Genomic DNA, 12,203 nt, shown 5'->3' with positions numbered 1-12,203 from the left:
ATAAGATACGGTTACACTGGGTGGAGGCAGCAGACTCTGTAGCTAAAGCGAACAGACATTACAACCTTTAAAGATGGTGGTATAGATAGTAGTACTTTCACCTTGTCAGTAGTTGAGGTGGAGCTAGTTTGAAATGTTTCAGTGTAAAACTGGATCATATTATCAATGTAGTGCAGTAAAAATACACACAACCACCAAGTATGAAGTACATTACTGGAGTAAAAGTACTTAGTTACGATCCAGAAGAAAAGTACAAGTGTAGTTCAGATGTGTTGAACATGTGACTCTGACACCAGAGAAACTCGACCTTTAAATAGGATCAAATATTTATTGTCAGCTTGTTTCACATTTGTAGTAGTGGATAAAAACTGGTTCTGTGTTACTGCAGAGATCTGGTGTGGAACTAAACCAGAATCCTGGATCAGGTTCAGACCAGCAGAGTCCAGCAGGTGGCAGCACTGACTGTCCAGGTCCAGGATCAGGTCTCAGTTAGTGGGAACCAGAATATGTCCTGGTCCACAACAAGGACAGGGGTCAACAGTCATCACTAAAACTGGACTGAACTGGTCCCAAATGCATCAACACACAGTCTTTGTTGTTTTAGTGAAGCAGCAAACTGGTTGTAGAAGGACTAGTGAGAGAACTACTGTTAAGACGTTTCCACATATGCAGTCCGGACTGACTCTGGAGGATCAGGTCCAGACATGGTGTGGACTTGTGGGTTCATACATACAGAACACAGCAGGAGAAAGTCCAGGTTCCCACGCAGCATTAGATTGATAAACCTGGAGTCAAGTTTAAACCCGGATCAAAAGTAGCATATTTACAAACTGAGTCCAGACTGTGTCCTGCTCTGACCTTTGACCTCCTTCCTGTAGTCGATGAATCCAGCCAGAGATAAGATCAGACCCAGGATCAGCCCTGAGGCTCTGATGGTGATCTGGTTTCTGTCTGACTCAGGCCTGCAGGGATCTGAGGACACACAGGTGTATATCCATCCATTATCCGGGGCGGGGTCGCGGGGGCAGCAGTCTGAGCAGAGAGACCCAGACTTCCCTCAAACGGAGGTCTTTACCTTCAAATACACTCGTCACAATATAGAAAGAAGATTGAACCAAATGTGTCCTTGATGACAGTGAGCAGTGAAAATCAAAGACTTCGTCTGATGTTCAGACTCGGTTTAAGTCTTAATGCAGCTGGATGTAAAAAATTCTCTTCACAGAATATATTCGAAGCTGATACTGATCACTGACCAGTCTGTTTCAGTAGCACATTGATTCACATGGAAACTGGGTGGTCTTCAAATCAAAGAGGTTCTGTTGGTTCTGACCAACATATCTTCATCTTCTGATGCTGTGATGATGCCGTTTGTGTCTCATCAGTTCTCTCAGTAACGTTGGTGAAGTCTGCTCTGTGTGGTCTGAACATCCAGTGAAATAAATGAGGAACATGTTGGTCACAGTATGAAGCTGTGGAAGTTCTGCAGTAGTTTGTCTGATCACTGCTGATAGAAGGTTCTAACAGAGACAAGTCAGCACTGCTGCTCTGGTTCATGTTGTTCTCATAGTTTAGTAGAAATAAAAATAATTTTCTTAGAATTTCATCACCAGGAGAAACGATCACTAGAGGATTACGGAGCTTTGTGAATACGACCCCAGGTGTTTGAACGTTGTGGCAGACAGGGATCAGCTCTCAGCAGAACCACTAGGACCTGTCTGTGGCTACACAGCCTCATTCTACCACCAGAGAAATGGATCCAGCTAGTTAACCAAGCTAACCAGCTCTCAGCACTGTGTTCCCACAGTCCCAGCTGTCCCTGGATGAAAGGCGGTGTACTGTCCAGGTTACTGTACACCACCTTTCTGTCTATATCTCTGCTGAGTGATTCATAGAGTTTGAACCAGAATGAGATCATGTGGACAATCAGAACCACAACAACTGCAGCACAGATACGGCTACAGTCCCAATCAGCAGCTCCATCCCAGCCGTAATCGCAGATCTAGTTGGTCTCCATCAGCCTCAGCAGTGCTGGTTCTATCCTCTGTTAACTAACTGTCTCCATCTCTCTGAGTTCAGTGATACTTGCTGCTGAGGGTGAACCCACTCTCTGTGGACACAGCCAGCGGGGATCTACTGCAGGACACGGGCTAAACTCTCAGAATAATATGGACCAGAGATCAAATAAATCACTGCTGTGACACTGGCTCCTTCAAGAAAAACACCAACAGAGTCCAGACCTCTACAGTCCTGTGTTTGTCTGATACTACGACTCACTATGATCAGATGATTTATATGTTTTTACAAACAAAACCAAACCTGGAATTCAAAGAGGAGAAACTAACTTTGGATCAACTATAGATTACACAGACTTCATCTGGACATCAACATCGACCTTTCTCCACATTTCAGCATCATGTTGGTTCAACAACAACGTTGATGTGACTCAGGTTTTTTACAACTGGACACATTTCCCGATGCAACACTCTGAAATTTGTCAGGTGAGGGACTGAAGCTCAGAGTCCAACAGCTTATTCAACCTCAAACTTTCTCCACATTTCCACCTACAGTGAAACCTCAGTGTCCAACCAGTGTCTCCACTGAGCCACCCATTCTCCCTCCATTATCCTGTCCTCGGTTGTCCTCTGAAGGGTCTCAGCAGTGCTGGATTCTATCTCAGCTGTCATTAGGTCAGAGGCAGGGTCCACCTGGACAGGTGTCCAGTCTATCACAGGGCTGACATACAGAGACAGACAAACATTCAGGGACAGTTTAGAGTCCATTAACCTACAGACATGTGTTTGGACTGTGGGAGGAAGCCGGAGAACCTGGAGAAAAGTCGCTCAAACACAGGAAGAACATCCAAACTCCACACAGAAAGGCACCCGGCCGACCTGTGGATTCAAACCCAGCTCCTTCTTACACTGAACCATTCCCCTCAAAATGACTCAAGTCTTCAACAGAGACTGTTGACTCTGGTTTCTAGTGTCAAACGTCTTAAAGCTAATGACTGACCTGTCGAAGGTCACGGGATGTTTGTGTGTCTCCAGATTAGCTGCACATTTGAATGAAGCCAATGAAAACGTCCCACTGTCCTGCAGAGTGATGATGTGCACCTACACAGTGGATCCTCACATTTGATCTTAATGTTCCAGATTAGTTTTTACTGAACAGCCGCTTCACAATCTGCCCAGTACAACCACAGTCTGACCTGCTGGTTACTGAGCAGCTCCACTGGGTCAGTCCGAGTGAACAACGACTCCATCTTGATGAAATCGTTTCTATCTAGACCTGGACTTACGTCAGTGAACACACCACACAGCTGCTGGTGTTCTCATTCAGCTGTTTCTTTTCATCTGGACTTCAGTATTTGATTTGTTCTCATTTCTCTGCCTTGTTCCAACTGCTCAGAGAAAATGTTGAATTGTCTCTGCTGAGGAAACCACAGCACTGACAGTCCCGATCACAGACGAAGGAGATCATCTCCAGTTCTATCAGCCAGTGTTGGGATGGAGGGAGCATCTCTACTGTGGCTGCTCTGGAAGACATTTTACATTTAGACCACATGTTGACTGACGTTTGATTGGATTTATTTCCACTTTGGTTTTTACTCAGTCACTTTCTTGACTGTGTGAAACTGAGCTGTAGGTTTTACTTTCAAAAACACTCCCCCCTCATTAGTTCACAGGAAAGTTAGTCTGACACCATCTCACCAAGGTTACGTTGCTGGTTATGATATATTTCTATTTGAATCATGAACAATATCACATTTACAACATGAAATGATTGTTTGACTTGTACTTTACTGACAAACACATGATTCTTTGTAATTCAGAGTATTTAGAATAAAGTTTGGTTTGTTCGTGTCCACTGTTCTGATTCCTCTCAGAGCTACATGAGAACATTCAGACCCATCCTCAGGTTCAATGGTACAAATCATTTGAATTGACCAGTTTGTGTTGTGTAATAATACACATGCTTGTTTTCTGTTGGTTGTGCTCCTCAACAGGCTTTTTAATGCTGCTCTCAGCTCACTGTGTCTTTGTTTAACAGCTTCAGTTCCTTTGATTCAACATGTAAAACAATTAAAAACATCAGTTCACTGATGAAGTGGATGAAATTCTGTCTCCATCACTGTGAGTGTTTGTGTGTGGATCATTCAGGAAACAGCTTCACGAGTCACTGAGATACAGAAAATGTTTAATGGAACAAGTTGTGCTGCGAACACGAGATCAAACTCTAACAAGTAGAATCACACTAGACACACACTAGAAATCAAAAGGTACAAATACTGTGAACTGGTCTTCTGCTCAGTTTGTAGTAACACAGGATAAGAACCAGGTGTTTACAGTACACAAAGTCAAGAACTGAGCAAAGGGAAAAGTATTTGTATAGGAAAATACTTCAGTACAAGTAGAAGTACCATTTAACTTTGAATACTCTAGTAAAGTGATATTTTAATAAACATTTGTTATTAAAATTGAAAAACATAAGCTGTTTATTAGTTTTTACAATATGTGAAAAGTAACTAGTAACTAATGCTGTAAAATAAATGTAGTGAAGAAGACATACTCCAGTAAAGTACAAATACCTCAGAACTGTACTTCACACAGTACTTGAGTAAATGTACTTAGTTACTTTTCACCTCTGATAAGAGCCACATGAAATAAAATAGTTCATTATAAGAAGAAAAAGAAGAAAGAAAAGCACAGAGGGTTTTTTTACGATGGGTTTTAGGATTAAACTAAACTGTTCTTTAGAGGTGACGATTCCCAGTTCACCCCCCGATTCCTGGCTGCATGTTGAAGTGTCCCTGGACAAGACACTGAACCCTGAACTCTTGGTGCCTAAAATGCAGCTTCCTGTCCAAAATGAATTTCCTCAAGAGGATTAATAAAGAATCAATTATTATTATTATTCAGCTGAATCAACATAGTCCTCATTCCACCTGCTACATAAGGTTGATAAACGGTTGTTTCCCTCATGTACTTCAGTAAAAGTCCACTAAATATTTCTTATCCAGTTGTTCTCTAATCAATGACGACACTACGCCTGCCCAGTCCACTCTCACACTGTCGGGAGTGAAAGCCTGAACTGAAGCGTTGACTTCAATGCAAAGAGGACATGTGACAGTGAAACAGAGGAAAGTTAAAACCACTGTTGATCCACAAAACACTCTGAACCCAAAATGACATGTGGAACTATTGTTCTGGTTTCTTGTTCATGTGGAACTGTACTGTGGAATTTAAAGTCAGTCTCTGTAACGCTGAAGCAGAGCTCCAACAACATTCAGTCTCACTTTGTAGGCGACTGTTTGCTTCAAGGAAGGTGCATAGAAGAAATAACAGGGATGGAGCTGAAGTGCACTGTTTGGTGCTAACATGAGAGCATCGCTGACATGGTCATCTGCTGCTGTAACATACTGGACTGTCACTAATGGAGTCACAGTCATTATTCCCTCTGTTTGAAACCAGGACCAGTGTTTCTGTGATGTCAGCACTCTGTTTACATGGGAGAGGATTAATAAAGTAGCACATCATGTCAGAAACAGTCTTAGAGCAGTATTTCTGTGGGCCTAGTGTTGGAATAATACATGTACAGTCCATCCCAATAAGAACCACTAGATCAACATAATGCAGATTGGAGAATATTGACTGTTTTCTTTATTTCAGTCTGTTTGGTATAAAAACACCAAATGGACTGGGTGGAGTTTCAAAGGTATCTTCAGCCGTCCGTGCTGTTGATGTGACTGTCAGGGTGGATGTGTTTATGCATCGTCTGCTCATGGTCGACCTGACCTGAAAGACACATCTATTGGATCATGTCTGTAGGTTGTAGTTCACATTCAGGCCTGTGAAGCTGCTGATGGACACATTTATGATCAGAATGACAGGAATTCATGTCAGATCACCTAAAACCACCTGATGCTCATAGAATCTGTCTGACTGTAGTCCAAACTGTAGTATGGAGTTTAAACTGCAGCTGCAACTTTAGTTAGTTCAACTTTTAACTGTGTGAGTGAAAGAGACAGACATGTACAGACTGAACTATCTGTTCAACAGAGACAACGTTTCTCAGGACAGGACGACACTCTCAGTACTACACTGAACACAGAGACACTGAGGAACCAGGAAACCAGAACCTAAACCCAGGATAAAGAGGTTCAGTGAATGTGGTGTTGAAGGTGTGGAGGTGGATCAGTTTGTCAGAGGAGACTCTGTAGAAGGACAGAGTCCCAGCAGGACAGTCCACATACACTGATACTCTGTTAGAGACAGAGGAGGAGATGGATGTTACTCTGTTATTGTGACAGACATAGTAACCATCATCTGAGCAGCTCAGACTCCAGGACTGATCGTTCCATCCAAACCCACAGTCTTTACTGTTTCCTTTTCTTCTGATTCTTCTGTAACTCACTGATATAAAAACGTCTCCACTGCACTCGACCTCCCAGTAACAGCGACCAGTCAGACCATTACTACACAGCAGCTGAGGACACTGGTCAAATCTGTCTGGATGATCAGGATATGACTGATACTCCTCCACACATGTCACCTTCCTGTTGTTGTCAGACAGTCGTAGTTCTCTGTTCACTGTGTTTGTGTCGATGGTGAGTTGACAGAAATCTGATGGAGAGAACAAGACACAATCCAGCTGCAGTTATTAATCTATCATCAGTTTGATGAGGACTCATGACATCAGGGATTTGAATGAGTGATGTGACAGTTTGAAGATGGTTGAATGTTGCTGCTTTGTTTTCATCAGTCTCATTAAAAACACACTTACACTTCCTCAGACCTGGTCTCAACCATCGGACTCCACCAGGCTCCACCCTGAAAGGAGGAGGGGGGTCAGAGCAGCACATTCTCTTTCAGCATGCACACATGGACATTACATGGCTCTCATACACACAGTGTGTTCTGGTTCTGTTCTAATGGAGGCTTGTATGTAGGGATGGACATTCAGCAAACAACTAAGGAATTGGAGTCCTTATCTTGGAATTCTACGGAGCAGGAAGGTGACGTGGAGGAAAGATTTTAATTCTCTAGTTCACAGCAGTTTTGGTGTCAGACACCTGCTTTCAGTCTGACTCTGTCACCAGATAAACTAATGTGACACCACAGGAAGCAGGAGACTGGAGAGCAAAGTCCAAGAGGCTCAACTCCACAACTGTGACCTGATTCAATCCTCTGATTCGACCCCTCCTCGAACTGCCAACTTACTGTGGTGGAGGGGTTTGCGTGTCCGAATGACCCTAGGAGCTATGTTGCCGGGGGCTTAAGCCCCTGGTAGGGTCTCCCAAGGCAAACAGGTCCTAGGCGACGGGCCAGACTAAGAGCAGTTCATAAACCCCTTATGATGAAAAGGAAATCAAGGACTGTTACGTCGCCCGGATCGGCGTCACCAGGGCCCCACCCTGGAGCCAGGCCCAGGGTTCGGGCACGTAGGCGAGCGCTTGGTGGCCGGGATCTTTCTCACGGGACCCGGCCGGCCTCAGCCCGAAGGAGCGATGTGGGACCGACTTCCTGTAGGCCCACCACCCGCAGGAAGGAGCATAGGGGGCCGGTGCAGTGTGGATTGGGTGGCAGCCGTGTGGAGGTGCCTCGACGACCCAATCCCTGGACACGGAACCTGGCGATTGGGACATGGAATGTCACCTCACTGGGTGGAAAGGAGCCTGAACTTGTGTTGGAGGTGGAGCGGTACCGGCTAGAGATAGTCGGGCTCTCTTCCACACACAGTCTGGGCTCTGGAACACAACTCCTTGAGAGAGGTTGGACTCTCTTCTACTCTGGAGTTGCCCATGGTGAGAGGCGGCGGGCAGGTGTGGGCTTGCTTATAGCCCCCCCAGCTCAGCTGCCATGTGTTGGAGTTTTCCCCGGTGGACGAGAGAGTTGTTTCCCTGCGCCTTCAGGTAGGGGATAGGTCTCTCACCGTTGTTTGTGCCTATGGGCCAAATAGCAGTGCAGAGTACCCGGCTTTTATAGGGTCTCTGGAAGGGGTACTGGAAGGTGCTCCGACTGGGGACTCTGTCGTCCTACTGGGGGATTTCAACGCCCACGTGGGCAATGACAGTGATACCTGGAGGGGCGTGATTGGGAGGAATGGCCTCCCTGATCTGAACCCGAGTGGTGTTTTGTTATTGGACTTTTGTGCTAGTCACAGCTTGTCCATAACGAACACCATGTTAAAGCATTAGGGTGTCCATCAGTGCACGTGGCACCAGGACACCCTAGGTCGGAGGTCTATGATCGACTTTGTGGTTGTGTCATCTGACCTCCGACCATATGTCTTGGACACTCGGGTGAAGAGAGGGGCTGAGCTGTCAACTGATCACCACCTGGTGGTGAGTTGGATCCGATGGCGGAGGAGGGAGCTGGATAGACCAGGCAGACCCAAACGTATTGTGAGGGTCTGTTGGGAACGTCTGGTGGAGCCCTCTGTCAGAGAGGTCTTCAACTACCACCTCCGGGGAGCTACAATCAGGTCCCGAGGGAGCCTGGAGACATTGAGTCCGAGTGGACCATTTTTTCCACCTCCATTGTCAATGCGGCTGTTCGGAGCTGTGGCCGTAGGTTCTCTGGTGCCTGTCGCGGCGGCAATCCCCGAACCCGGTGGTGGACACCGGAAGTAAGGGAAGCCGTCAAGCTGAAGAAGGAGTCTTATCAGGCCTGGTTGGCCTGTGGGACTCCTGATGCAGCTGATGGGAATCGGCAGGCCAAACGTGCCGCAGCCCGTGCGGTCGCAGAGGCAAAAAATCTGACCTGGGAAAAGTTCGGCGAGGCCATGGAGGAGGACTATCAGTCTGCCTCAAGGAAATTCTGGCAAACCGTCTGACGCCTCAGAAGGGGAAAGCAGTTTCCTGCCAACACTGTTTACAGTGGAGGTGGGGAGTTGCTGACTTCGACTGGGGACGTTGTAGGACGGTGGAAGGAATACTTTGAGGATCTCCTCAACCCCGTCGACACGCCTTCTGTTGAGGAAGCAGAGGCTGGGGACTCGGAGGCTGACTCGTCCATTTCCCTGGTCGAAGTCACAGAGGTAGTCAGTAATCTCCTCGGTGGCAAGGCACCAGGGGTGGATGAAATTCGCCCTGAGTACCTTAAATCTCTGGATGTTGTAGGGCTGTCTTGGTTGACACGCCTTTGCAGCATCGCGTGGAGATCGGGGACAGTACCTCTGGACTGGCAGACCGGGGTGGTGGTTCCTCTTTTTAAAAAGGGGGACCGGAGGGTGTGTTCCAACTATAGGGGGATCACACTCCTCAGCCTCCCTGGGAAAGTCTATTCCAGAGTGCTGGAGAGGAGAGTTAGGCCGCTAGTCGAACCTCGGATCCAGGAGGAACAATGCGGTTTTTGTCCTGGCCGTGGAACACTGGACCAGCTCCACACTCTTGCTAGGGTGCTCGAGGGTTCATGGGAGTTCGCCCATCCAGTCTACATGTGTTTTGTGGACTTGGAGAAGGCGTTTGACCGTGTCCCTCGTGGCATCCTGTGGGGGGTACTTCGGGAATACGGGATTCGGGACCCTTTGTTAAGGGCCATTCGGTCCTTGTATGACCGGAGTAGGAGCTTGGTTCGCATTGCCGGTAGTAAGTCAGACTTGTTCCAGGTGCATGTTGGACTCCGACAGGGCTGCCCTTTGTCACCGAACCTGTTCATTACCTTTATGGACAGGATTTCTAGGCGCAGCCAGGGGTCGGAGGGAATCCGGTTTGGGAATCACAGGATTTCATCTCTGCTTTTTGCAGATGATGTTGTCCTGTTGGCCTCATCAGACCGGAACCTCCAGCAGGCACTGGGGCGGTTTGCAGCCGAGTGTGAAGGGGCTGGGGCCGAGGCCGAGGCCATGGTTCTCTTGAGAGATCCTCCCTCAAGTGGAGGAGTTTAAGTATCTTGGGGTCTTGTTCACGAGTGAGGGAAATAGGGAGCGTGAGATTGACAGACGGATTGGTGCATCGGCAGCAGTAATGCGGTCGGTGTACCGGTCCGTCGTGGTGAAAAAGGAGCTGAGCCGAAAGGCAAAGCTCTCGATTTACCGGTCAGTCTACGTTCCTACCCTCACCTATGGTCATGAGCTTTGGGTCATGACCAAAAGGACAAGGTCGCGGACACAAGCGGCCGAAATGAGTTTCCTCCGTAGAGTGGCTGGGCGCACCCTTAGAGATAGGGTGAGGAGCTCAGTCACCCGGGAGGAGCTCAGAGTAGAGCCGCTGCTCCTCTGCATCGAGAGGGGCCAGTTGAGGTGGCTTGGGCATCTGTTTTGGATGCCCCCGGGACGCCTCGTAGGGGAGGTTTTCCGGCCCTGTCCCACCGGGAGGAGGCCCCGGGGAATACCCAGGACACGTTGGAGGGACTATGTCTCTCGGCTGGCCTGGGAACGCCTCGGTGTCCCCCCGGAAGAGCTGGAGGAGGTGTCTAGGGAGAGGTAAGTCTGGGCATCTCTGCTTAAGCTGCTCCCCCCGCGACCCGGTCCCGGATAAGCGGATGAGAATGGATATTCATTCATTGTCATTCTGTGGATAAAAACTCTACCTATAAGGTGGATGAATTTCCTGCTCAGTTCACAGAATCTAATGTAACACCTGATTTCATCATGAGGAGATTTGTTCACAAAGTCAGAATGAGACACTGAAGTCAGAATTACAGGAGCTCCCCTCTTTTCTTTGCTGAATGTAAAGTGCTTCAGTGAAGATTTGTTATCATCAGAGGAAATGTTTCCAGCACAAAACTACTTTCTGCTGCAGTGTTCAACAACATGACTCCACTCTTGCCCTCCTGCCTGGCAGCTCCATGTCCAACATCCTTCTACCAACATCCTTCTACCTCACCGGCGCCGGTGAGGTTGGCTGCCGTCACGACTGCTCCGACCTATGTTACTTTTCAATAACTGTGAACTGTAATTCATCACCATTGAGCGCATTAAGTACAATAGAGATACTCTTATTTCTATTGGTCTACAATGTACTCATAATTCAACATTTTTAACTCTGGATCCGAGCTGGCCGAGTGAGATCCTGAGGGAGAACAAAGGACGTGACGCGAAGCGGCGGCCCCGAGGGAAACGAGCCGGCGTCAGGAACAGGCTGAGAGCCCGAGCACACCGCACACCTCTGCCTAGCATCCTGCTCGCCAACGTCCAGTCACTGGAGAACAAGCTGGATGACCTCAGGGCCAGGGCAAAGTTCCAGAGAGATGTTCGGGACTGCAATCTCCTCTGCTTCACCTACACATGGCTGAACCCAGCGGTGCCGGACCACGCCATTCAGCCGGCTGAGTTCTTCTCGGTTCACCGCATGGACAGGACACGGGACTCGGGGAAGTCAAGGGGAGGCGGCGTGTGTTTAATGGTGAACAGCAGCTGGTGCAACAGCACGAGCGTTGTTCCTCTTTCACGCTCCTGCACACCCAACCTGGAACTATTGACCATCAAATGTCGTCCCTTTTATCTTCCTCGGGAGTTTACATCGGTCATAATCAGCGCCGTTTATATTTCACCACAAGCGGACACGGACACTGCCTTATACGAGCTGCATGAGGCACTCACACAGCACCAGACACAACACCGGGACTTATCGTGGCAGGGGACTTTAACAGTGCCAACCTCAAACGCGCAGCGCCGAACTTCTATCAACATATCACCTGCCCGACCAGGGGCGAAAGGACACTGGACCACTGCTACACGACAGTCAAAGACGGCTACAAGGCACAATCTCGTCCACCGTTTGGTAAATCTGACCATGCCGCCATCTTCCTTATGCCAGAGGGAGGTCGCGCACTGTACGGACCAATCGGTGGCCACGCTTCAGGACGCACTCGATGGCGCTGACTGGGACATGTTCCGAAACAGCTCCGATGACGTCAACGTGTTTACGGAAGCGGTTGTGGGATTCGTTTGGAAACCAGCGGATGATACCGTACAGAAAACGACCATCAGAACGTTTCCCAATCAGAAGCCGTGGGTGGATAAAGCCATCCGCGACGCTCTGAGATCTCGCACAGCTGCCTACAACACGGGACGTACGACGGGGGACATGGACCAGTACAAGGCTGCGTCATATAACGTCCGGAAAGCGGTGAAAGAGGCGAAGCAGCGCTACGGGAGGAAACTAGAGTCACAACTCCAACAGAGTGACTCTAGGAGCCTGTGGCAGGGACTAAGAACAATAACGGACTATAAAGCACCAACATCCGGCATGACGAACG

At 48.1% G+C, this 12,203-nt stretch overlaps 1 protein-coding gene across 1 annotated transcript in view; it reads right to left on the bottom strand.

Annotated features, from left to right (window-relative positions):
* Positions 1-485: 485 nt before the first annotated feature.
* Positions 486-12,203, bottom strand: part of LOC113168139 (NLR family CARD domain-containing protein 3-like) — a 35,011-nt gene continuing 23,293 nt past the window's right edge. The window contains exons 7-11 of the mRNA XM_033326756.1: positions 6,784-6,830; positions 6,134-6,623; positions 2,566-2,733; positions 859-962; positions 486-511 (exon numbers count right to left, since the gene is read on the bottom strand). Coding sequence (XP_033182647.1) covers positions 486-511; positions 859-962; positions 2,566-2,733; positions 6,134-6,623; positions 6,784-6,830 — 835 coding nt within the window. The remainder of the gene's footprint in view (positions 512-858; positions 963-2,565; positions 2,734-6,133; positions 6,624-6,783; positions 6,831-12,203) is intronic.

The sequence above is a fragment of the Anabas testudineus genome, chromosome 18 (genome assembly GCF_900324465.2).
Source record: "Anabas testudineus chromosome 18, fAnaTes1.2, whole genome shotgun sequence".
Taxonomy (NCBI): domain Eukaryota; kingdom Metazoa; phylum Chordata; class Actinopteri; order Anabantiformes; family Anabantidae; genus Anabas; species Anabas testudineus.
Note: the sequence above shows the minus strand (reverse complement) of the source record. Positions and strands in the feature narration are given on the sequence as shown.